At 41.1% G+C, this 27,608-nt stretch overlaps 1 protein-coding gene across 7 annotated transcripts in view; it reads left to right on the top strand.

Annotated features, from left to right (window-relative positions):
• The window catches only part of LOC134811469 (talin-like), a 35,896-nt gene that overhangs the window by 1,683 nt on the left and 6,605 nt on the right, over positions 1-27,608 (top strand). For 4 of the 7 annotated variants that reach the window (XM_063818311.1, XM_063818310.1, XM_063818308.1 and 1 more), the window contains exons 2-22: positions 4,721-4,796; positions 5,059-5,156; positions 5,843-6,052; positions 6,399-6,620; positions 6,751-7,060; positions 7,268-7,455; positions 7,571-7,700; positions 7,908-8,375; positions 8,552-8,928; positions 9,047-9,166; positions 9,586-9,748; positions 9,884-10,170; positions 10,552-10,702; positions 21,652-21,806; positions 21,966-22,229; positions 22,577-22,606; positions 24,089-24,191; positions 24,393-24,736; positions 25,649-25,834; positions 26,420-26,852; positions 27,009-27,604. In XM_063818311.1, coding sequence (XP_063674381.1) covers positions 4,721-4,796; positions 5,059-5,156; positions 5,843-6,052; positions 6,399-6,620; positions 6,751-7,060; positions 7,268-7,455; positions 7,571-7,700; positions 7,908-8,375; positions 8,552-8,928; positions 9,047-9,166; positions 9,586-9,748; positions 9,884-10,170; positions 10,552-10,702; positions 21,652-21,806; positions 21,966-22,229; positions 22,577-22,606; positions 24,089-24,191; positions 24,393-24,736; positions 25,649-25,834; positions 26,420-26,852; positions 27,009-27,604 — 4,911 coding nt within the window. The remainder of the gene's footprint in view (positions 1-4,720; positions 4,797-5,058; positions 5,157-5,842; positions 6,053-6,398; positions 6,621-6,750; positions 7,061-7,267; positions 7,456-7,570; positions 7,701-7,907; positions 8,376-8,551; positions 8,929-9,046; positions 9,167-9,585; positions 9,749-9,883; positions 10,171-10,551; positions 10,703-21,651; positions 21,807-21,965; positions 22,230-22,576; positions 22,607-24,088; positions 24,192-24,392; positions 24,737-25,648; positions 25,835-26,419; positions 26,853-27,008; positions 27,605-27,608) is intronic. The other 3 variants (XM_063818312.1, XM_063818309.1, XM_063818307.1) reach the window with 1 other exon arrangement.

Below are 27,608 nucleotides of genomic sequence, written 5' to 3'. Positions count from 1 at the left end.
AGTCTACCTAATTTTCATGCTTACTGTAATCGGTTTTTTGGAGGAGCTGCGAAAAGCTCAGGCAGTCGTTAAAGTTCTTGCGTAACTCTCCAACCGAATCTACGCTGTGCATCACGTGACATAGCACCGACCAATCACAGCACAGTTGAAAGGTCACGTGACCTGGCTCGTGAAGGTCACGTGGGCTGGAGTGTACACTATCACTACTCCTTGCTGTCAACACTTACACACTGCTTACTGTCACACTCTATTTTTAGTGCTCAGCTTCTTCTCAGGATATGTCCTCGACACTCATCACTTGTTCACCTGTTACAGTGTTACAGGGAGATTTGTGACAATCATGCCACGTTAGATTCTACCACTGTAGATCTCGATATACACTGTTTACAGTGCACACACTACATCTCGACTCTAGTGTATATCAACACGTATGTGCCCACTATATTTCTATTGGATGTGATCCGTGTAAGTGTATAAGGTATTAATTATTGACTGACAGTCTATAAACATGTACACTGTTAATCGACAATTTGTCTTTTTTAATTCGATTTGTTGTTATTAAATTCATGTAGCTAGACAGTTCATAATATTATCAAAGAATTAATTGAAGATAATCTGTAACTGTAGAATACAAGCGGAAGTTATAATCGAATGTCCATCACATCGCAGATGTAGCTTCAGGATCCCTCATGATCTTGACGGCAGTAAGATCCTGTTGAATCCGTGATCCCTCTGCTGTCCCCCTGAAGAGTGAACAAGTACTAGTATAACATCGTGCTCATTCCAACTAAGTTAAGATTTTGGTGAGAGGATCCAACCTAGGTGTGCTCGTAGTGTCTTACAAACACGGCACTAGGGGTGAGGGGCTTCAGATGTTTCCAAGCAGTTTGGATGAGGTCCTCACATCCCTTCTGTCGTTTTCTGACAAAACTGCTTAAATACTACTCAAAATTCCGAGGTTTTCAATCACTTTTCGCACATTTGTGACAAATTGGCATTTTAAGCGGTTTCAAAAGGGGTTTTCTGAGGGCCAGCGATTGGTTCTAATGGTTTCTCATATCGTTTTCAGGGATAGTTCTTGACCCAAAATAGAAATCTGGGTTAAAGAAGTCAGAATTTCAAAAATGGTCTTAAAGCACATTTGTCAGAAAACGGCAGCCTTAACTTGTACACCAGTTTGAAATATTAGAACAGATATTATGAAACTTATAAAGCACTTGAGCTGCCGTGCGTATATAACTGATATATTTCATAATAATAATATATTTAACCAGTTTTTCTCTAACTCTCTTAAACTTTATTGATGTAAATTAGATATTAGCTTTAATGAAACCGGTTCCAACCTGCAGTTGCTTTTCATTATGGTAGGTTATAACATTGTTATAACAATGCGTTAAATTCTTCATCATCAGTATTCAGTACAGGCATAATTAAATACCGTAAATTCTTAATTCACAATATTGATACAAACCTCATCATTTTCTGGCAGTCATCACTATCTCACATAGCTGTAATATGATGTGCATTACATGTTTATTGCAAATTTCCAAGATAAAAGCAATTATGTAATTAGTTAATTGACATATGCCAATAAACGTGTAAACTGTTTGTGTGTGGCTGGTATAAATCATGATATACCGCGTTTTTATGTACATAAAGCTCCTCATTATAAATTTGTGACGACAACAGCACCTTGACTACACTTGTACTGTGAACTGTCATCATATTGTTTATTGCAGCTTGATACTAAATATGGTACTTTCAAAACCCTACATGATTTTTCTACTCAAGGTTAAGTTTTCCTCTTTAAACCTTCTTGATATAAGCGATGCATATATACAATAAATACAATATACATGGAATAATGCCATTCAGTAACTCCCTGGGGTCGAGGTCAGGTGAGATCAGTAGTAAATTAGATAGAGTAAATAAGATATCGGAGTTATTTGTGGAGTCGGAATGCAATCTTTCTGATTATTGAATCACTTATTTTACACATTGTTGTTGTTGTAAATCTACTGAGCGAATATAGCAGATAACTTTCCGAACTCTGAGAATTTATATCCAACATGAGATGGAACATTACCGGTATTAGCGCTGCAAGTCTGGGAACTCAATATCCGACATCTCGCTGTTAAACATATTATTGACTTAACGTTCTAGCGTCGGTTAGTTTGACGTTGTTCCTCATTACATCACCCCTCTCTATCATGACTTTACAAATGATGCTTAGCTGCTTATTTTGGCACCTCCCTCTGTTACTACTAAGTTTAGGTCTTCACTCTCCAACGTTGATGAGCGCAGGACTGTTTACCCACAGACAAAGACGAAGTTAATGGAAGGATGTTGTGAGCTAAAAATACTGTTACATTGAAGAATTACCGCTCAATCGTAAATAAGATGTGAGAATATCACCGCATGGCGCATATTGGTTTGAATACCATGGAACAGTTTAAATGATAATTTTTTCTTTTCATCTCTTGAAAATGTCCGTCGTGGATGATAATCGACCAGCGGAATAATGCCTTGGAACACTTGATATTTAAGAAAACTCCCATTAATAAGTCGAACATTCCAAACATCATTACATCAGTTTCCCTAAGCTCACAGTAAGCTTCAGTAAGGTCATTCCTGGTGATTAAAAGCATTACCATATACGGTCATGAGGAATACTTGAAAACGGGGAAATTATCACCGAATGTTGAATCCAGCATGTGGGTATATGTACGATTTCCACTACTGTATGTTTCTTTGTAACACAAATTCAAATAGCCATCTAGTGCTACACTAAAATGTTATAGTCCTACAAACTGATGACTCATTGTCAACACGACTGTATCAGATTCACACAACAATGTGGTCTGTTAACATCAGCATACTAATAATATCATGTGTCTTACCTCATCATCCTCTCTCGACGTGCTATGTTTATTTTAAACTGCAATAAAATCTTTCACACTATCTCTCTTAATATCGGGAGCTTATTACATTACATACTTACATACTCTCTCTCTTTCTCTCTTGAACATGCGCTTTATATTATTTGTAAGCTGTACTTCATTTCTGAGCATGTTATCCCTCAAGTACTTGACTGAGTACACGGTACTGTGTGGGGTGCGTGTGGAATGTGGTCAGTGTGTGTTATTGTTCAAGTTGTACCGGGAGCGTATTTTTACGTAAGTCCCATTATTATTTATTGTACATAGTAAAGGTAAGAACCCCTCTTGATCATAGTTTGTTACGCTATCTAGTGTAACACCCAGTATATTGATGATACCGTTACGCTATCTAGTGTTACACTCAATATATTGATAGTACCGTTACGCTATCTAGTGTAACACCCAATATATTGATAGTACCGTTACGCTATCTAGTGTAACACCCAGTATATTGATAGTACCGTTACGCTATCTAGTGTAACACCCAGTATATTGATAATACCGTAACGCTATCTAGTGTAACACCCAATATATTGATAATACCGTTACGCTATCTAGTGTAACACCCAGTATATTGATAGTACCGTTACGCTATCTAGTGTTACACTCAATATATTGATAGTACCGTTACGCTATCTGTGTTTACACTCAATATATTGATAGTACCGTTACGCTATCTAGTGTAAACCCAATATATTGATGATACCGTTACGCTATCTAGTGTAACACCCAATATATTGATGATACCGTTACGCTATCTAGTGTTACACTCAATATATTGATAGTACCGTTACGCTATCTAGTGTTACACTCAATATATTGATAGTACCGTTACGCTATCTAGTGTAACACCCAGTATATTGATGATACCGTTACGCTATCTAGTGTAACACCCAATATATTGATGATACCGTTACGCTATCTAGTGTAACACCCAGTATATTGATAATACCGTAACGCTATCTAGTGTAACACCCAGTATATTGATAATACCGTTACGCTATCTAGTGTAACACTCCAGTATATTGATGATACCGTTACGCTATCTAGTGTAACACCCAGTATATTGATGATACCGTTACGCTATCTAGTGTAACAAGCCATACGATAGGCCACACAATAGGCTCGTTACATTGTAACGAGGTTACACGGAGAAATCCTAAAAGTGCATCAAGACATTCGACACAGCTAAATAGTAAATAGGTGTTGTACATTAACTGTTTTTTATCTTTTCAGCCTCTGCCGTCGTACTATGGCGTGTTTCAGAAAGTGTGGCAGTTGTAATTTTAAAATTGTACCATCAGTGGTTTTAATTCTGAAGGATGTGTCTGGCGTTATTAGCGCCGTACGGACAGCTATTTTTATACATGTTCTTATGTAATTCGGAAATTACACTCGAAAATAACATCGAAGTAAAAATTCTACACTTTCGCATATACAATAAATATGTCTGGAATTTTTCCAAATGTTCTAGATGGTAGGGACACCCGAGGACAGTAATAACACTGAAGTATATACACTGAAGAATGTTCACCTAACAACAATATTGTGGGCACCTCATGTAATTCTATAATAGGGCGGAAGTTCCCAATGTTCAATGACCTCACATTCTTCTCTTATGATACTAACGGTATCTTTTCTTTAAATTGTGGAATCCAAGTTCCACTCTTCGCCTCATTCCGTTCTTCTTGAGTCTGGTATAAAATTAGCGCATAGAATGACTGGATTATTATTATGTACAATGTTAGCATAATATTTAAATAATCATGGGCGTGTTTCAGTTTAAGTACAACACGTTAGTCAGTGAAGCTTGCCAGATAATACGAGATCGAGAGCCAGGAGCTGATCAAGGAGACAGTAAGTCAATTATGTAATTGGTATTTAATGAGGTAATGACAGCACTTTGAAACTAATTAGATTCCTGGAGCAGATGGTGATGGTGTAGGGCTATTGTTTGAAACTTATAACGTAATTCACACTGACCGAGTTTTGTCGTTCTGTGAGGATGGATAAAGTTTCAATTTTTACGATCCTGTGTGTGTCTGAGGAATGTATGTGTGAGTGTAAAATGGAATGTATTTAACACCGCTGATTGACCAATGATATGTTTGTGTTTCAGTAACTGAGTATGGGCTGTTCAAACCAGACGAGGACGCCAAAAAGGGGACATGGCTAGATCCAAGACGTACATTGGAATATTACCTTTTTAGGGCAGGGGTAAGTGTTGAACGAAAATAGTTATGACATAGCTTCAGGATTAGATTTCAATCCCATTAAATTCTTAAATATTTCTTCCGCTATCATTTTACGGAGAGTTGGCACAGGAATTTAAAAACAGATGTTTTGCATACTCAATATTCTGCATACTAAATTTTTCAGAGTTATGCATTTCAAATCCGCGTAGCGGTGGCAAGTAGTCCCGGTTAGATCATATTAGGACCCTGGAACACTGGAAAAGCTCATTCGTCTAGTATCCAGCAAAGAATCGGCAAACTTTTCGCGCGCGAACGCGCGTTTCCACATTGTTGAACCCATTGACTTTGTAGCGTAAAGTCAAAAGTCTGCTATCCCTAGCATTCACCTCGACTTTCTGAAATTAATATTCGCGCGCATCATTAATTCTCCAATCTAAAAACAAATAAATTTGAATGTCTCCCACCTGTTGAGCTTCAGAACTTCATAAGGCTACTTCACTGCTCACATCTGAAAATTGCAGTAGAAAACAAGGCTCGGCTGTCAGAGGCAGTCAATAGCTAGTTCAATTTTAGAATATTCCGTCATACCCGTTGGCAACGGAGTGATTTAAGGTGAAGTTGGCGCCGATCCGTATTACTGCAAATCAACACCCTGGTAACGTAAGATGTGATTTAATGCACTGTACTTACACTTTATACTAACTACAGGATCAATTGGAGTACAGAAAGAAGATACGACCTCTGAGGGTCAAAATGTTGGACGATTCTATAAAGACAATATTAATAGACGACAGTCACAATGTTAAGGAAGTCATTAAAGCGATCTGTGAGAGGATTGGTATTAATAACCCTGACGAGTTTTCATTAGTGGTGGAGAACCTCCAAGCTGATGATGCAAAGAATGCAACGCTTCGTAAGGTAAAATTTTGCCAAATCATTGGATGACTTGCTTTCATGACATCATGATAATTAACAATAGTACTATGAAACATTACTAACTTTTAATAGTTAAGGGACGTTTAAAAGAAATTCAAGTTCTGCTACAAGTTTACATTCGTAAAAGCTAAATATCAACATCCACATAAAAACAGTGCGACATGCGTTATCTAACCAATATCGATATTGTAAGCAGACATGGTCTATTGGGATCTATTATATAGAATACTCTAAACTCAAACGGTTAATGATGATGATAATCGATGGTTATCAAAGCATTGGCTCTGTGCCAAGTTTACTTGCTGCGGTTTTAATAGTATTCTTTTAGGATAAAACAAGTGGATTACAAGAACGTGATCGCAAGAAAATGGAAACTCTACGTAAAAAGTTACACACAGACGATGATATATTGTGGCTTAATCATGAGAAAAGTTTGAGGGAACAAGGCATCCCTGACGATCAGATGCTTCTTTTGAGAAAGAAATTGTTCTTCTCTGATATTAATGTGGACAGAAACGATCCGGTTCAGCTAAATCTTATGTACATACAGGTAAAATCGTACCTTTAACAAGATGATTTCCTTGGATGAAACTTCCTTGATAGATACCAATTGAACGTGACAACTGACAAGAAACCAACTAATTAAATATGAAGTGTTCACTAAAAGTTTCACTTATCAGGATAACACATGCGTTCTGAACGGAACACACAAAGTCTCGCAAGAAGACGCCATCACATTGTCTGCTATCAGAGTACAGATCCAGTTCGGTAATCACGATGAGAACAAACACAAGAAAGGGTTCCTCGAGTTGAAGGACTTGCTACCAACTGAGTACCGTAAAATTCCCGGGATGGAGAAGAAAATATTTGCCGAACACAGGAAACTTATCGGTATGACGGAGCTAAACGGAAAACTGAGGTATATTAAGTACTGCAGAGAGTTGAAAACTTATGGTGTGACTTTCTTCCTCGTAAAAGAGAAGATGAAAGGTAATATTCATTTCAATATCGAATAAGAATATATTATATTACGTTCTAAATTACGGGAATAATAACCGATATATTGACATCTTCTTAGGATTTGAACTTGATAGCTTCAATTAATAAAACGTTTTGTCTCGTTGTTCAATGTTCATTCAACGTTTCTACTCCAACTTTTAAACAAGGCGATTTTATAGCTAATAACTAACTCGGCAGGTAAGAATAGGCTCGTACCCCGATTGTTGGGCATCACAAAGGAGAAGGTGATGAGAGTTGACGAGAAGACGAAGGAGGTCATACAGGAGTGGCAGTTAACCACCGTAAGACGATGGGCTGCTTCCCCAAACAGTTTTACTCTCGATTTCGGAGACTATTCCGAGAGTTACTACTCTGTTCAGACCCAGGTTTGTTTTGACTTAATGATTGAGAATTCTTTGTAATTCTGCTTTGAACAGCCTCTTTCGGGAGAGATTTTGATTTTCGGGAGAGATGTTGATTTTCTAACGTCCCTGTCCACAGGAAGGAGAAAAGATATCCCAGCTGATATCACAGTACATCGATTTGATCATGAAGAACAAGACTGGTGGAGACAGAAGACTAAGTGAAACTGATGAAGAAGCTACTGTTATTGAGGACCAAGTCAGACCAGGTATGTTTTATTATGAAGTGATTTCTCTGGGGGTTTAAGCGATTTTACTAAATTGTGGCTTTGTTGACGAATGCATGAAATCAGATATCACAGCATGCTAGATATCCAGATATGATAGATATAGGTTAAGCTGTGAGAGCGAGTACAATCGAAGACCGCTGAGCTAGTGTACAGAATTCTGGGGTTACTCCACCCTCAAACCTACAGGTAAAGCGATGACTCTGCAAAACATCGGAGGAGACAGGGAGATGATCGACCAAGACAACATAGCTATGTCGGGAATCCTGCGCCCAGGAGACCCTGGAAAGCGTGGTGTAGTCTCTGCTACTGACGCACCCGAACATCTCATACAGCACGGTGGTATCCACATAGCCCAATCCGCCCATATGGGTCAGCCTCCTGACATAACCTCAGCTGCAGGAAACCCACAGCAAGCTCACATCTCCAACATCATGCTTAGCATCGACGACATCGAGAAGGCCAAGAACGAGATGGCTTACCCCGCGGACTTGCCGCCACTTGGTGATAACATTGCAAGCAGGCAATGGAGAGAGATGATGTTTGACACTAGTAAACACAACATACACAGCAATTTGGTGGCAAGTTCCACTGCTGCCTGTGGTATTTACATCAACACTCCTCTCGCTAACGCAGACCCCAACTACCTTGCTATTGGTATGCATTTTCATTTTTTGCTTACTCATTTATGATCCTTCCATGACAAACTTCTTTGTCAATAGAATACTCATTTAGGGTCATCCAACTGCAACTGGATACTCGACGTATATTATCTACAATTAAATGGTGTTAAAGTTGTGTTCGAAAGTTAAATGACAAACTTCTCTACGCAGGAACGAACGTGTCCCAGCTTACAAGCAACATGACTGATGCGGCGAAGAATCTGAGAATGTTAATGACTCTGCAACCTGACGGCCCGGAGAAGGACAACCTCCTAGCAGCAGCTAATCGTCTAGCTGGCGCTACTCAGGACCTCCTGAACGCCGCTAAAGACGGACGTGCCAACCGCGCGGCTCAGCAAGCTGCTATCAACGCCATGGCAGATGCTCACAAGGCAGTGTTGGGATGTTTGGGAGATCCGGAAACTGAGTCTGACATGCAGATGAGGTTCCTGGACCAGGCCAGGCTTGTTGCCCAGGCTGTTGGAAAGCTTGTTAATGATTGTAAGGAGGTTGCCCGATCTTGCTCCGATCCTGAGATGCAAGGACAGGTAAATAATTAGACTGTTCAAATCTTTGTATCATTATTTTCAAGTTCCTTTAGAGTAAGTGAATATTATTGTTCTTATCTTTAACACCCATTGTACTAACTCGACCTAACTTTTCCAGGTTATCAACGCCAGTAAAGACGCTGCAGCCAGCAGTTCTCAACTGGTCACCTGTATCAAGCTGCTCGGACCCACTATGGCCAGTCCATTGTGCCAGCAGCAGCTTATGGAGGCTGCTAAGGTGAACCCAACCCACCAAATCATCATCCACCACCTAACTGCACTCAACTTACTTCTCAACATTCACTCAAAAACCAGCAGGGTCTGTCACACTCACACTCATACAGGATACATTTCTAGTAGACATTTATCTGACACTCCACACTAATTCCATCATAGTCATGTTTCAGAAGTGAACACTAAATCTGTAAATTGAGACAGGACGTCTGCAATTATCAAAATTTATCTGTCAAATTGTTTCAAAATGCTCTGAACTTTGGCTAAAGTCCGCAGTATACGAGTATAAATTTCCCAAAGGTTGAATGACATATTGGCAAAGTACACGCCACAATATACACAGGAAGGATAACATTCCATCATTTTAACGCGTCAGTAACTTGATTTAACACATTACGTATCTAACATGACAAATGTTGGCAGGGAGTAGCCTATGCTGTCGAAGGATTAGTGCACACAGCTCAGAACAGTTCCGATGACCAGGGAATACTGAACAACGTCAGCGCCAGTGCTGAGGAGGCCCAGAAAGCGCTGGATGAGCTCATCAGGTTCATCAAACAAACTCCGCTATCCACTCAACAAGATGGTAAGGCGCAGGAAGATTGTGAATCTATAATTGGTGGATGGCTTAGCGTTTTGTCCAAGAAATTGTTTTGAGTTCAAATTTAACCACACAAGACTGAAATAACCTATTTCAAATGTTAACTTTCTACTTTTCTAGGCCGGGAGTTGAGCGCAGAACAGATCCTAGATGCTAGTGACAAGATGTTCAACTCTATGGGAAACACTGCCGAGATGGTACAACAGGCCAAGATAATAGCCCGAGCCACCAGCTCCTTGGTACATGGTATCAAACTGGAGGCTGAATCTCAGAATGACAGTGAAAGTCAGACCAAGTTGCTGGCAGCTGCTAAACAGTTGGCTGATGCCACTGCTAGGATGGTTGAGGCTGCTAAAGCAGCAGCCATGAACCCCAACGATGAACATTGTCAACTTGCTCTGCAACAGGTCAATATTCGTTAGATAAATTTCCTTTTAAATCCACGCATTTGCAATATTTCTTCGTTACATCGAGCAGAATGTACAATGTACATTATACAATGTAAAATGTACATTATACAGCTACCAAAGGATTAAAATGTTTACTCTAAAAATGATTTCCATTCTCCATGTTAATTTTCATGAGCTAAATTAAATCTAAGATATAGCAAGGTGCAACAAGTTTTGGGACAATTTGTCTAGCCACAGATTACGGGTTGATGAAGGTACAATTAGTAGCCTTTTTGGTGCATGATCCTGTCTGGAAAAAAACTGATAAATCATACGTAACTCCTATATCAACTATTAACAAAACATTAAAACCACATCTAACTTTCAATTGTTTTGTAGACTACAGAAGATCTACGACAAGCAGCAAACAATGCCACATCTGAAAACATGAAGGCTAAACTGATGGCTAAACTACAAGACCACGCCAAGATCGCTACAGCCGCCAGCACGCAACTTCTTGCTGCCGCTAACGGAGCTGAGAGATGCAACGGTAAGATATACTTGTTTTTAGCAACGCTGTGAAATTTGATGTGGAAAATTTCGATCATTTTACTGAAAGGAGGATTGTTAAATGTTATGGGAACGTTTTCCTTTTAGGGAAAGCACATTCATGATGTACGATGCAATGTATCTGTACAATGTACTGATAATCAATGTAGTTGCGGCTGTAGCCACCTGTTCAATTTCTCCGTTAGGTCAAGCTCAGTATAGTAGCATAAATTCCCGGAATAAACCATCCAATATTTCACTCAAATTAATAAGAAAATATAATCTTAAAAATAAAATGTTTACTAAAATGGTGACCCTCATTCACGCTGATTGACCGTATTGTTAAAGCAATTCAGAAAGCCGTTCAATACCAGATATTAAATTCTCCGTGTAATCATTATATTCATCAGCGAATCTGCGATAAGCATCGGAAATCTCTGAACCTCCTATGTCTTTCACTGCACTATATATGTCCAAGATACCCATGACTATTCCAAAAGCAGCAAGTGCGCCAGACAATAGTTTAGCAGTTGTGGATCCAGCAGTTATTAGTGTTCGGAACCCAGGAGCAGCTACTTCGTCTGCAATGGAGCCGGCGGCAGCGCCCACGTTTTTTATACAACTGCACCCTGCAGAACTGGTGGCAGAACACGCCTTCTTTGAAAATTCGGCAAATTTCATAGAAGCGCGTACAGATTCTTCTAGATCTTTCCTTCCCGAACTATTACAAATGTGCTTCTTACCCCCCTAAAAGCGGACCCACTTTTAGAAGGAGCTCTTTGTTTGAGTTGTCTTAGCCGGTTGAAATTGTTCTGCACTTGCTGTAACAACTCAAAGATAACTCTTTCCTGACGCTCGAATCTTGTTAAAGCTGCCTGTATCTTCCTTATATCAGATCTGATGTTCCTGTCTTTAGCCAGATCAGCGATAATATTAGTACTCGCACCAGCAATCCCACCAGCGATGCCCCCAACTGTTAAACCAAGCGAAAGTCCAGCACTAAACGGGGCTAGGATGATCCCAGCTATAGCTGCTCCACCAGATATGATATTCACAGATCCGCCCACTGTTTTGGCGATCCCTGACCTCTTGACCCGCCGTTCAATACGTTCAGCGTGATCTCGACACAGAAGTGCAAAAATTGTCCTGTTCGAAAGATATTCCTCAAGATAGAACCCATAACGATCGTAGAAGGCAGCTTTATCGGCGATAAATTCAACTTGGGTGTACAGAATACGAAGCAGTTCATCTTCGGCAGCATCCATCTTTAGTAACTTTAGTCTAATCTTGGGGCTTTGTGTAATTCGAACGTAGCGAGGGCACCTTCACGGTGCGAGCTTTTACAGAATGAAAGCATAAAGCAAAAGGGACGAGAATGACAAATAAATACACAGCCTCAAAAGCAAAACCACCACTCCCTGAGCGATGATCTAATAGCATCATGAGATTGGCAGTATAGAGTATTATATTACCATAATATATATGATTACACACATGTTTATATATGCATGTAACCTTGTTCAATGTTACTTTAACAGATCATGAGATTTTACTCAACTTGCACTTTGCAGACAATCAGCAACGCCGTCACAAAGGAACACAACGCCAATAAATATCTAACAGTACAATGTACATATCTACTGTTGCATTGGAAATGCGTATATCTTTGATCACAGTTACTTCACTTTCATTCCAATCAAAATATAGTAGACCCTAATACTTTGTGCCCTTCTGGTAAGGTTTTTTTTTTACATATTTGATAGATTTACAGATCTGGCTTGACAAAAATTTTCAGAAAAAATCATGTTCGCGGGAAGCAAAAATCCGATGAGTTTTTTAGGGGGGAGGGGTAGGGGGTTGAGGGGGGTTGGGAAGGGTTGTCACATGACGAGAAATTTTTTGCAAAAATTAAACAATCTTTATTTGTTGATATTATTCACCCCTGTTGCCTAGAGTGGTGGGTCTGCACTTGAGAAGAGTGGGTCTGGCCGCTAGAATGGTGGGTCTGCAATCTAGAAGTGGGTCTGGCAACCAGAATGGTGGGTCTACAATCTAGAAGTGGGTCTGGCAACCAGAATGATGGGTCTGTACCCTTAAAGAGTGGTCTGACAACCAGAGTGGTGGGTGTGCACTTGAGAATAGTGGGTCTGGCAGCTAGAATGGTGGGTATGCAATCTAGAAGTGGGTCTGTTAACCAGAATTGTGGGTCAACACCCTTGAAGAGTGGGTCTGACAACCAGAATGGTGGGTCTGCATTTGAGAAGAGTGGTTCTTGCGGCTGGAATGGTGGGTCTGCAATCTAGAAGTTGGTCTAGCAACCAGAATTGTGGATCTGCATTCGAGAATAATGAGTCTTCACTCTAGAAGAGTGGGTCTGACAACCAGAATAGTGGGTCTGCACTTGAGAAGAGTGGGTCTGGCGGCTGGAATGGTGGGTCTGCAATCTAGAAGTTGGTCTAGCAACAGAATTTTGGATCTGCATTCGAGAATAATGAGTCTTCACTCTAGAAGTGTGGGTCCGGCAACCAGAGTGGTGGGTCTGCACTTGAGAAGCGTGGGTCTGGCCGCTAAATGGTGAGTCTGCACCCTTTAAGAGTGGGTCTGACAACCAGAGTGGTGGGTCTGGACTTGAGAAGAGTGGGTTTGGCAGCTGGAATGGTGGGTCTGCATTCTAGAAGTTGGTCTGGCAACCAGAATGGTGGCTGTACGTACACCCTTGAAGAGTGGGTCTGACAACCCGAGTGGTGGGTCTGGACTTGGGAAGAGTGGGTCTTGCAGCTGGAATGGTAGGTCTGCAATCTAGAAGTTGGTCTGGCAACCAGAATGGTGGCTGTACGTACACCCTTGAAGAGTGGGTCTGACAACCCGAGTGGTGGGTCTGGACTTGAGAAGAGTGGGTCTGGCAGCTGGAATGGTGGGTCTGCAATCTAGAAGTGGGTCCGGCAACCAGAATGGTGGGTGTACGTACACCCTTGAAGAGTGGGTCTGACAACCAGAGTGGTGGGTCTGCACCCTTGAAGAGTGGGTCTGACAACCAGGGTGGTGGGTCTACACTTGAGAAGAGTTGGTCTGGCAGCTAGAATGGTGGGTCTGCGATCTAAAAGTGGGTCTTGCAACCAGAATGGTGGGTTTGCATTCTTGAAGAGTGGGTCTGGCAACCAGGGTGGTGGGTCTACACTTGAGAAGAGTTGGTCTGGCAGCTAGAATGGTGGGTCTGCGATCTAAAAGTGGGTCTTGCAACCAGAATGGTGGGTTTGCATTCTTGAAGAGTGGGTCTGACAACCAGAGTGGTGGGTCTGCACTTGAGAAGAGTGGGTCTGGCAGCTAGAATGGTGGGTCTGCAATCTAGAAGTGGGTCTGGCAGTTAGAATGGTGGGTCTGCAATCTAGACGTGGGTCTGGCAACATGAATGGTGGGTCTGCACCCTTCAGGCTTAAAGAGTGGGTCTGACAACCAGAGTGGTAGATCTGCACTTGAGAAGTGTGGGTCTGGCAGCTGGAATGGTGGGTCTGCAATCTAGAAGTTGGTCTGGCAACCAGAATGGTGGGTCTGCACCCTTCAGGCTTCAAGAGTGGGTCTGACAACCAGAGTGGTGGGTCTGCACTTGAGAAGAGTGGGTCTGGCAGCTAGAATGTTGGGTCTGCAATCTATAAGTGGGTCTGGCAACCAGAACGGTGGGTCTGCAGTCTGCACCCTTAAAGAGTGGGTCTGACAACCAGAGTGGTAGATCTGCACTTGAGAAGAGTGGGTCTGGCAGCTGGAATGGTGGGTCTGCAATCTAGAAGTTGGTCTGGCAGCCAGAATGGTGGGTGTACGTACACCCTTGAAGAGTGGGTCTGACAACCCGATGGTGGGTCTGGACTTGAGAAGAGTGGGTCTTGCAGCTGGAATGGTAGGTCTGCAATCTAGAAGTTGGTCTGGCAACCAGAATGGTGGGTGTACGTACACCCTTGAAGAGTGGGTCTGACAACCAGAGTGGTGGGTCTGGACTTGAGAAGAGTGGGTCTGGCAGCTGGAATGGCCATGGTGGGTCTGCAATCTAGAAGTTGGTCTGGCAACCAGAATGGTGGGTGTACGTACACCCTTGAAGAGTTAGTCTGACAACCCGAGTGGTGGGTCTACACTTGAGAAGAGTTGGTCTGGCGGCTAGAATGGTAGGTCTGCGATCTAAAAGTGGGTCTTGCAGCCAGAATGGTGGATCTGCACTTGAGAAGAGTGGGTCTGCAGTCTGCACCCTTAAAGAGTGGGTCTGACAACCAGAGTGGTAGATCTGCACTTGAGAAGAGTGGGTCTGGCAGCTGGAATGGTGGGTCTGCAATCTATAAGTGAGTCTGGCAGCTAGAATTTAGTGGGTCTGAAATCTAGAAGTGGGTCTTGCAACATGAATGTGGGTCTGCACCCTTGAAGAGTGGGTCTGGCAATCAGAATGGTACGTCTACACTCTAGAAGAGTGGGTCTGGCAACCAGAATGGTGGATTTTCGCCCTAGAAGGGTGAGTCTGGAAACCAGAAAGGTGGGTCTACAATCTGGAATAGTGGGTCTGGCAACCAGAATTGCGGGTCTGCATTCTAGAATAGTGGATCTTCACTCTAGAAGAGTGGGCCTGGCAACCAGAATGGTAAGTCTACACTCTGTCAACCAGATTTGGGGGTTTATAAACTAGAATAAAGGAGATATGGCTACCAGAATTGTGGGTTTGGACAACCCGAATGGTGGGTCTTCACTCTAGAATAATAGGTCTGGTGGGTCTACACTTTAGAAGAGTGGGTCTGGCAACTAGATTGGTGTGCCTGCAATCTATAAGAGTGGGTCTGGCAACCAGAATAGTGGGTCTGCAATCAAGGGAATCAAGATGAGTGAGTCTGGCAATCAGAATGGTGGGTCTGCACCTTAGGGTAGTGGGTCTGGAAACAAGAATGATGGGTCAGAATTCTTGAATAGTGGGTCTTCACTCTAGCTAAGAGTGGGTCTGGCAACAAGAATGGTGGGTAAGAATTCTAGAATAGTGGGTCTTCACGGGGGGGGTACCAATGGCATAAATGGCATAATGGAGAATTGGCCAAACAAAATTTCCATTTATGCCATGAAATTTCTATGCCATTTGATGATTTTTATGCCATTCTTCTCCATTCTATGCCATTCGAAATATTAAATTTTAAAACTTTGAACTGAGAATTTAATAACGAATAGTCTGCACCCCACTAGTACTGTCCACCTTTATCTCTATTTGTTGTACTGACCCTGGTCATTAGAAACACCCCTAAAAGTTCGTTTTTTGACAAAAAATTTAAAACTTCTGTAATTTCATTTCTGTTTTAGTTACGCATTTGATTTTTGGTATGCGTATAGAAAATCGATACGGCTTTAAAATGAGATGTTCGGCGACCTCCTAGCTCACTCACTAGACTCAGTAGGAGTGATTTAACTGCGAGGGACAATTGAGATTTGAGGCTAACAAATTAGCCTCACCACTTTCAAAAAAGAACTTTCTCATGTTACGTCCATGATATCCAAGTTGCAAGTATAATCCATAGTGATTTAAATACTTGATCGAGATCTAAGCTTTAAATATTCGAGGTGAAAATGAGGCTAACCACCTTTTGAGAGGGTGAAATGAGGCTAACAAGTATACTTTTGTGTATATTTTCGAGTTGGTTCGGTATTGTGACTATCTAATATGTCAACAATAAAGATTGATTCATCCTCTTCAAACTCAACATTTCAGAAATCGCCGAGTCTACTTGTAGGAGGCCAAAATGAGGCTAATAAATAATTCGACCGCATTTTAACTTTAATGTACGGAAACAGGTTAACAGCTCACACGTTACTTGGTATCCATGTTGCACATGAAATTCCTTGGGATTATATTTAATCGGTATTTAAGCTTCAAATATTCGAGGTGAAAATGAGGCTAACCACCTTTTGAGAGGGTGAAATGAGGCTAACAAGTATACTTTTGTATATATTTTCGAGTTGGTTTGGTATTGTGACTATCTAATACGTCAACAATAAAGATTGATTCATCCTCTTCAAATAAATAATAATAAAACTCAACATTTCAGAAATCGCCGAGTCTACTTGTAGGAGGCCAAAATGAGGCTAATAAAAAATTCGACCGCATTTTAACTTTAATGTACGGAAACAGGTTAACAACTCACAAGTTACTTGATATCTATGTTGCCATGAAATTCCGTCGGATTATAGCTTCAAATTTTCGAGGTGAAAATGAGGCTAACCACCTTGTGAGAGAGTGAAATGAGGCTAACAAGTATACTTTTGTGTATATTTTCGAGCATGTTCGGTATTGTGACTATCTAATGTGTCAACAATACAAATTTATTCATCCTCTTCAAGCTCAACATTTTAGAAATCGCAGAGTCTTCTTGTAGGAGGCCAAAATGAGGCTAATAAATGATTCGACCGCATTTTAAGTTTTAACTTTAATGTACGGAAACATGTTATAGACCCACTATAAAACTTGTAATTGTAGCCCAAAGGTTATCGAGACTTTATCGAAACTTATGTGAGGTTGGATTGAGGCTACCTTCCCTCCTTGAGGCAAAATTGAGGCTAACAGATACACTACGCAGACAATTGTCACTGTGCCAGCTATCAAGTAGTTGCTGAGCAGCAGCAGCAGTTAGATGAAGAAAATGAAGTTGAGGAAGGAAATGTATTACGTAGAGCTGTTGGCTAGAGTAGGCCCCTTACTTCTATGGAGCTCTCTGGCCAATTGCTCTGGCAATGCTCTCCATGGGGCCATGTAATATCACATGATCTGATATCATGCCAAATTAGACTCTAAACTATAAAGTATAATAAAAATGGAACTGTTTGAGAAAAAACATTTTTTGTTACTTGGAAAGGGAATACTTACTCAGCTGTCAGCATAACGAATCAGACGTACCTTGATCTTATATGTACTTGTGACGGTCTTGTTTTGTATTTAACTTTGCTGAAGAAGCAATTCCCTAATGCCGAAATCGTCACTTATTACCTTGGAAGTGATCAGAATGAGCAGCTGTTTGCATTTATTCGGGTTTCTTTTTCATCTGGTCGCTCAAGAAATATGGATGCGATAACTATGGCCCATGGAATGGAGAGAGAATGTGTACAGTGCTTTATCATTACATGAAGACACATCTGCAATTGCATATGCACGTGGAAGTACAGTTTTGCATCCTACAGTTCACCTCAAAAAGGTTAAATCTGCAGGCCAGAAAGCAGAACGAGTGAAATGGACTGGTGGTATGATATGCCTAGGCAAGTTGGCAAAAACGCTGGACAGGGCATCGAGGGACTGCATTCGAGAAGGGAAAAGAAACAATTTCCCTGTGTTCGCCGCAGTCGCAGATCCTGAAGAACGGAGTGGGAAGCCAATCGTCCATGGCCAAGAACTTTCTTGGGGAGCTGTAGATGATGAATCTGGATGCCTCGAGGATGAGGACGACTTAGCTTATGAGGTAGAACCTGTAGTTGATGATTGTGATGATGGAGAAACGATATCAACAGATAAATATGGAACACTATCCTTCCGGTCTTTTGAGACACTCACGCTCAATGGAGGAAGAAGCACTTTATCAACAAAATCTCGTCTTTCAAGATTCAAGGGGGACGCGTTTGGAGTGTCTTCTGATGTTCGCATATACAATCAACCTGAATGCGGATGTTCAACAGTTTTGAAAGCTGGCAGTACAGAAACTCTTAAAGTCTTCAAATCTCAGCAGAACTTTGCAACAGGAGTGGTTAGATTTATTTCTTATAAGTCATGCCCGATGAAGTACTACTGCCAGGAACATAGCCTAATCAATGGATCTCCTAATGTATGGCTACTCGTCGAAGACAAATACATCAGATGCATTGTTCCTTGATGACATTCAAAATCGTTGTGTTGTCAATGTTTGTATTCTGTACATTTTGAACATCTCACAATTTGCTTTTCTTGAATAGTGAAATGTTTGGTATATATTTGATATAATACATTTCTATTTTCTTTATTTAGTTATTTGTCATATGAATCTTTGACTTTAACGATCATTTCAAGCGTTATAAAGCATGAAACATGTCTCTTATTCAAGTACTAATAATATTTGCGAATTTAAAGTCATCCTAAAGGTCAAATATGAAGACCTAAATTCATGGCATAAATTGGCATAAATGGAGAATTGGCCAAACAAAATTTCCATTTATGCCATGAAATTTCTATGCCATTTGATGATTTTTATGCCATTCTTCTCCATTCTATGCCATTGGTACCCCCCCGTCTTCACTCTAGAAGAGTGGGTCTGGCAACCAGAATGGTAAGTCTACACTCTGTTAAGTGTCAACCAGAATTGGGGGTCTAAACTAGAATATAGGATATATGGCAACCAGAATTGTGCGTCTGGAGTCTAGAGTCTAGAATAGTGGGTCCGGCAACCCGAAAGGTGGGTCTTCACTCAAGAATAGTGGGTCTGGCAATCGGAATGGTGCGTCTACACTCTAGAAGAGTGGGGCTGGCAACCAGAATGGTAGGTCTTCGCCTTAGAAGAGTGGGTCTGGCAACCAGAATGGTGGGTCTGCATTTTAGAATAGTGGGTCTTGACTCTATACCTACTAGAAGACTGAAGAGTGGGTCTCCTCTCTAGAAGAGTGAATCTGGCAACCAGAATGGTAATTCTTCACTCTGTCAACCAGAATTGGGGGTCTATGAACTAGAATATAGGAGATATGACAACCAGAATTGTGGGTCTGGACTCTAGAATAGTGGGTCTGGCAACCAAAATGTTGAGTCTGCACTCTAATAGAGTGGGTCTGGCAACTAGAATGCAGACACGTAGCCAAGGTGAAGACCCCCGGAAAAAAATTGAACCCCAAAAAAAATAGGCCCCCTAGTCCCCATGGTCGCCTGGTAAGTGGGCTGTGTTTATGACTGTTTGATTAAACGACACGACAGGCAATCGACTTTAGCATTTCGTAAATTATTCCCAAATCCCACTATACAATATGTACTTATTCAATTCAATGTGACAAGTACTGAGTTCCCCCTAGCCCCCAACTTTGTATTATTGTGATGTCTGAAATTACAAATTTCTAATGCCAAATGTCGTCTGAAACACCCTATTTCTCAAAAATTTTCCGGGGGCTGCACCCCCAACTTTGTATTATCGCCGTCCTACAAATTTCTTTAATGCCTAATGTCGTCTAAAACAAATAATTTCTAAAAATTTTCTTGGGGGCTGCGCCCCCCCTCCCCCCCAGTCCCCCAACTTTATATTATTGTGATGTCTGATTATTACTGCGCCACCCCAGCCCACCAACCTTGTATTATTGTAATGTCTGATTATTGCTGTCCCACAAATGTCGTCTGGAACACTCTATTTCTCAAAAATTTTCCGAAGGCCAGGGCTGCGCCTGCCTAGCCCTCCAACTTTGTATTATTGTGATGTCTGATTATAATTACTGTCCTACAAATTTCTTTAATGCCAAATGTCGTCTAAAACACATAATTTCTCAAAAATTTTCTTATTGGCTGCGCCCCCCCCCCCCTCCTTAGCCAACCAACTTTATATTATTGTGATGTCTGATTATTACTGCCCTACTAATTTCTTTAATGCCTAATGTCGTCTGAATCACCCTATTTCTCAAAAATTTTCCGGGGGGTGCGCCCCCCTAGCCTCCCAACTTTGTATTATTGTGATGTCTGATTATTACTGTCCTACAAATTTCTTTAATGCCAAATGTCGTCTAAAACACATTATTTCTCAAAAATTTTCTGGGGGGCTGCGCCCCCCCCCCCCCCCCGGCCCCCAACTTTATATTATTGTGATGTCTGATTATTACTGTACCCAAATTTCTTTAATGCCAAATGCCGTTTTAATCACCCTATTTCTCAAAAATTTTCCTGGGGGTTCGCTCCCCTTGCCCACCAACTTTATATTATTCTGATGTATGATTATTGCTGTCCTACAAATTTCTTTAATGCCAAATGTCGTCTGAATCACCCTATTTCTCAAAAATTTTCCGGGGGTTGCGCCCCCCAGCCCGGCCCACCAACCTTGTATTATTGTAATGTCTGATTATTGCTGTCCTACAAATGTCGTCTGGAACACCCTATTTCTCAAAAATTTTCCGAAGGCCAGGGCTGCGCCCCCCAACTCTGTATTATTGTGATGTCTGATTATTACTGTCCTACAAATTTCTTTAATGCCAAATGTCGTCTAAAACACATAATTTCTCAAAAATTTTCTGGGGGGCTGCGCCTTCCCCCCTCCCTAGCCAACCAAAGGAGCTTCGCCCCGGCTACGTGTCGTGTCGGGCTACGTGCCCAGAATCGATAAAACTTAATCTTTAAATGAATAACGGAACCTTCTTTATGAAGTTACGAGATGATAATATAATTGGGAGGCAAAGTGGGTATCGGGCTTGGGGCTCATAATGCGCAAAATTTGGCCGCTGTTGAGTGGGTCTGCCTAAAATTTACAGATCTAGCTATGGGTCTGAGACATTTGTAAAAAAAAAACCTTACCTTCTGGATGAAAATATTATAACGTTAGGCCACGTTTACGTCAGGCAATACCCTTAAAACTCTACACTCCAGGCCTATTTCGACTCACCAGAGAAAAAATTACACGGGTCAAAGTTAAAACCGGGGCATCTCAATTTCGGAAATTTGCATCTAACGTACACAAACTCATAGAATTAAATTCCCAGATCTTTTCATTACTGCAATCTACTGATTTGCGTAGAATTAAATCTATCCGGAGTTTACAGTTAACTCGTGTGAAGTAAAAGACAATGACATCTTGTGATAGATCTGACAGAGCAGCTGGCTGGGCGCCCTGGGTTATCTTAAATAATTTCCTTTTACACTGGAATGTTCTTTTCTCTCAAATTGTTCTGTTTCATGGCCTGGAGGCGACGAGCATATGTTTCATATTACATTTAAATTACTGATGATTTGTTTTTCAGGTAACTCAGCAAGTCAAGAAGCCCTGATGTCGCAGTGCAAGATGCTAGGAGACGCTATTAGTAAACTAGTTAGCTCAATTAACGCATATTCTCACGATCCTAACAACGACTCCGAGCAGCTGAACCTCGTGCAGTGCGCCCAACAGTTCATAGCAGTGAGTTTCATTTCTTTTTTACCTAATTCTCAATTTCCAGTTTCTTTAACACTTCTAGTTATCCTAAGTGACAAAAATGTTGTCTGGTGGGACTATTGAATACATAATGTAACTATTTATCTCAATTACCTTCTGGATGTTTAAATATGACTTCACCAGCCGGCTACGAGGTGTGTTTCTGCTGCCAAGTCAGCAGTCCCCCACGTAACTGACCAAGCCGCCGCCCTTCAACTCGCCAACTTCTCCAAGAGTGCTGCTTCAGCGCTCGTCAACCTGCGCAACGCCGCCAACCGCGCTGGAGAATCCTTCACTGCTCTTAATGTTGACAACGCATTGGACTTGTTAGCAAACGTCAAGGGTAACTTGAAGGACGTCGAAAGAAGTGTTGCAGAGGGAACGATTAAACCTCTACCTCGAGAAACAGTAAGTATTTTATCCCTTCTCAGATTCTAACGTTCCTTTACCGAGATAGTGTAGTCCCAAAGATATCATATGTAATCTTATTAAACTAGATCTAACTTTACCCACAAATTTATAACAAACTAGTTGTTGAGCTAAAGTAACAACTGAAGAAGATCTCATAATCACCCAGGCCCAACAAATTACTTCAATTCAAATGTCGAATTGCTACATAGCTCGTCGCAATGAAAATATTGCTATGTAGAACTAGCAATAACGTAGCCCTACAAAAATCCAGCTACAATGTAGATTGAGCTACAATGTAGCTAGAGATAACAGGGCACTAAAATAACACCAACACCTCTGTTCAGTCCAGCCCTGATGGTCCTGTTGAGTGCACCGTAAGTTTTGTAATGAGCTGATCTTTTGGTGACGTTATCTTATCTGAAGTGGTGTACCGATTACTTTTACTATTGTTAACGGTTAACATGAAACGTTAACAATTATTAGTGTTATGTGAACTGTCCAGGATATAATTATTTATTCTGTGACCAAGTCGATTGTAATTGCGTCGTATGGTCCTTGATTTTAAATCCCTGATTTCAAAACTATCTGGTGAACTTGAAAGTTAAATGAAAATACTGTTTCCAGATTTATTTCGCCCATTTACATCGGGAATGGAATAAATGAAACTGCAATGTACAATTTCGACTTTGTAATTTCGATTCTGTATTTGGACTTTGCAGGCTGTTTGAAAGCTCTCAGTGATGTTAAGAATCACACCAATTACACAACAGTAGTGTTGAAATCCGGGAATTTAAAAGAAACTAAATGCCAGTGTTACACATTGTATTGATGTTATGACGTCATATGTATTATAAAATCTGTGGTAACATCATATAAATGATATCCCGTAGTACATTAATGGTGGATGGTAGCTAGCTAGACTTCAGCATGGCATTTGATGTAGTGATATACTGTATTTTGATTGTTGTTCTGTGGGCCTCTTGATCAAATGATTCACGAAAAGTTGCTCGATAAGATGCAGGGACATTCAAACATTGAAGAATGTTGTCACAAAGCTTAAACTTAATAGATGTCTGATTATTGTTAGGGCAGAAATAAGTTGATGTCAGCAATGCAATCAAAATTATTATTTAAGTTCAGTAAATTACGTATCATGCATATTGCATACAGGAATTACAAAGAATTCTGCATAGAACTCTAATCTCTCCTCATATCTATTCCTATCATTTACATTTTTAATTTAAGATATGATCATAGATCCCACAATTAGAACGTAGAATTAAAACCTAGAAGTTGTCCTTGAAACTTGAATGAACTCTTTAATCTGTCTTGCTTTCTTTAGTTCATCTTTAGTTAGTCTACTTTCACTTTTCGGCTTGAACATCTTTACCATGAATGAAATTGCTTTCTAATATCATATAATATTTAATTGACGTGTGTCATAGCGGAACGCGAACGGTGATTCATATGTTTGCAACAAAAACTATAATATCACTAAAAACATTAAGTATTTTAAAAGACTGCATGATACTTTTTGGCCGAATAAAATATGATTATTACGAACATTTTGTAAACCCTGATGTGTCTCTTTGGCTTTCTTAGCTCAAAAATGTTGATCACCTCCCGACTTATACCCACGTCAGTATACCATAAAATACCATTCAATTCACCATTCTGAAATATCGTATCATGTGTGTTATTTGGCAATCTCAAATGAATGGCACTGGGTTGATCACACACTCAGATCATGCTCTTGGTGTCAGATTTCCTCACTTCAATTCTGGGTTACAACTTCGTTTCACCTTGAGCCGACAAAACAATTGTTTATATCTGTGAAACTAATTCTCTTCTTTCAGCCAGAGTCGTGCACAGCGGACCTCTACGGAGCGAGTAGACAGGTTGGAACTAGTATGGTACAACTGCTCACAGCTGCCAACCAGGGCAATGCTAACTACACTGGTAACAATTCAATTTTATGATAATTACTAAGTTGGAATAACTTACATATATTTAATTGGTTGGTTTACGTTAATTTTAATAAATACTTCAGTTACAGCTTGCGAAAAACTGCTTTTTTATACATGTCTATTTAAGGAGAAGTCACTGCATTTAGTATGTTGTCATCATAATTCTCATGATATACAGCCAACCCCATTATAGGAATCGCAGCTCGCGAAACAGCAAACCATCTCGGTGATCTAATCGGAGCGGTACGTGGTATTTGCGCGTGTACCGATGATAGGAACGATCAGAATGTCGTGATAGATAATGCTAAGGACGTGCTGGACGAAGCTCAGCGCATGATGGAGTACAGCAAGGTGCTGTTGAACAACCCGGACAGTGCGGACGCGGCCAAGAACCTGCATGAAGCCAACAAGGCTGTCTCTAACGCTATCAACAACCTCCTCAACTCACTACCTGGACAGAAGGACGTTGACAGTGCTATCAAGGAGATCGCTAGAGCCAGTGTTGCTATTACTGATAACCGGTTCCCACCTACTAAGGTTAGACTTTTAGTCTACCTGCTAGACCTCACTCTTAAAACATAGATTCTAGATCAAAGGCCGTGCCTCACGGAGTAATCCAACAATTTCAAACCAACTCATAATCATATAAGGGGGCCGGGGGGGTCTTCATCAAAATTATCTCGAAATTGATTTTATAGTTGTTTTTGATAGAGGGGAGTGATATCTATCAGCTGCTTTTGGTCCCATGGAAAAATATTGTTCCTAGCCAAAATTATCGCCAGTCAAAGGTCAGCGCTTATGTGTAATTGTATTGCGCGAGCGATTTTCAATCGCGTGCCCTGAAAATCGAGTCTAAAAATCTATCTTCTCCTACATTTTTTGAGCAATCACCCTGAAACTTTCAGGATATGTTCTATGGATCATTTAGAAGATATCTGTCGAGCCGAATTTTGAGATAGGCCTTAGAAGATTTTTTATTTAATTTTGAAAATCTTGGACCTCATTTTTTGACGATTTTTCCAGGTCCAAGATTTTCAAAATTGAATAAAAAATCTTCTAAGGCCTATCTCAATATTCGGCTCGACAGATATCTTCTAAATGATCCATAGAACATATCCTGAAAGTTTCAGGGTGATTGCTCAAAAAATGTAGGAGAAGATAGATTTTTAGACTCGATTTTCAGGGCACGCGATTGAAAATCGCTCGCGCAATACAATTACACATAAGCGCTGACCTTTGACTGGCGATAATTTTGGCTAGGAACAATATTTTTCCATGGGACCAAAAGCAGCTGATAGATATCACTCCCCTCTATCAGAAACAACTATAAAATCAATTTCGAGAGAATTTTGATGAAGACCCCCCCCCGGCCCCCTTAAGATTAAACTCCACCCTCTGAAACGTGTACCATGATTACCACGACTGCAGCTCTAACCTTATACCCGGCAGGGAGAGTCACTTGCAGACTTACAGAACGCCGTCTCAGAAGACGCTGCTAAACTGAACCAGGTGTCTTCAGAGCTGGTGGCAGCTAGTCGTGTCTCTCCTGAGGACCTGGCTGTTGTCGCTAACAACTTCGCCACCACTTACGGAAATGTTGTCAACCACAGCATGCAGCTCGCTGGAGCAACCAAGGTTAGCGAATGTTATGTGATATTTTTAATAAACATTCATATCAGCTCAGGCGTAAAAGTGTATCCCTTAGGTTTTACAAGTTTTACGGCTTCCTTTTTATTTTTCCCCTTGATCTGATGTAGAACATATTATCTTTTATTAGAGTGTATTTATAAATTCGTTTTCCTAGACTAGACGCTAAATTCGATGGACAGAACACTAGAAAATTTCTCATCGGTTTTTCCGGATGTATGACACTGGTTAAACAATGTGGAGATGAATGTTCAATAAACACACATCCCCACAGTACACTATTGTACATTCTACACTAGCAGATAGAGCAATGGTTGAGGAAGTTAATGGCTTACCTTTTAAACTCCCCGTATTTGTAGTTTAGTCAGCACGCTACCTTCGCAAAAAAGTTAACAACAATATCCGGCTTAGCCAGCTGACCAATTACTGCACGATTAACTGTGTGTACATTTTTACAACAAAGACTGTAAAGTGTAATAATAAGAATGTGCTAATTAGGCGAACCTGAACATGAAGATCTGAAAATTGGCTAATTTACCCGAAATATTAGTTAACCGAAGAAATTTCTCCTAGGACGCAGAACTACAGTCAGAGGTGATAATGCAGCTGAAGAACTGCCACGCTTCTTCCAACAAACTGCTGAGTCTTAGTAAGCTGTGCGTGGCAGATCCCACCACACCACACCTCAAGAACAACCTGACCCAGTCTGCTAGATCTCTTACTGACAGCATCAACAACTTGCTCGATGCCTGCACCAGCAGTGTGCCTGGCCAGAAGGAATGCGATAATGCTATCAGGAACCTTGAGACTCTGAACAACAGTCTCCAAGATCCAAGTGTGCCTGTCAGTAATGAGAACTTCTTCGACTGTATCGAGTCTGTTGTGGACAACCAGAGGATCCTGGAGGACAACCTCAAACAGCTGCCCACCCTGGCTAAGGCTAACGACAGGAAGGCGTTTGCTGGTGCCATCGACGAAGTCAACGATTCTCTTACTGCCCTATCACGTAAGATTTAGTTTTGTGAATTGGTTGAGTTTTTGTTTTGTTCTAAATGTCAAGTAAGTTATAATAAGTAATCTGATAGTTAGCTGGTATAATCAAATCCTCTAATACATTGAGTTTATAACAGACTATAATGCCACTAACTCCCTTTCTCTGCAGATGCCGCAGCTCAGACTGCCTACCTGGTGGGAGTATCAGATCCCAACAGCACCGCAGCTACCCCTGGTATTGTGGACCCTGACCTCTACAACAACGCTCACAGGGTTATCAGTGCTGCTGTAGAGAAACTAACACAGCCCGACCTGACACAACAGGAAGTGCTGGCTGCTGCCACTCAAATAGCTCAGCACACCTCCAAATTGTGCAACGCCTGCAAGTCAGCGTCCCAGAAATGTGACAACCCCGTGGCTAAACGACACTTTGTACAGTGCGCCAAGGATGTGGCTAACAGCACCGCTCAGCTTGTTAAGAGCATCAAGGCGCTGGCCACCAAATTGACCCCCGAGAACAGGGAGGCTTGTAGGGAGGCAGCTCAGCCTCTCCTGGTATCAGTGGAACACCTCCGAGACTTTGCTCTGTCTCCAGAGTTCGCTCCAGTTGCAGCCAGAATCAGTCCCCAGGGTAAGGCAGGACAGCAGTGTGTGATAGATGCTGGTAACAAACTCACTAGCACCAGCACTAAACTTCTCCAGTTCTCCAGATCCTTAGCTCTCAATCCTAACGATGGTACCAACATGCAGCTCCTTATCACTCAGGTCA

The sequence above is a fragment of the Bolinopsis microptera genome, chromosome 2 (genome assembly GCF_026151205.1).
Source record: "Bolinopsis microptera isolate Bmic1 chromosome 2, MBARI_Bmic_1.0, whole genome shotgun sequence".
NCBI classification, from domain to species: domain Eukaryota; kingdom Metazoa; phylum Ctenophora; class Tentaculata; order Lobata; family Bolinopsidae; genus Bolinopsis; species Bolinopsis microptera.
This window is presented reverse-complemented; position numbering and strand designations above follow the sequence as displayed.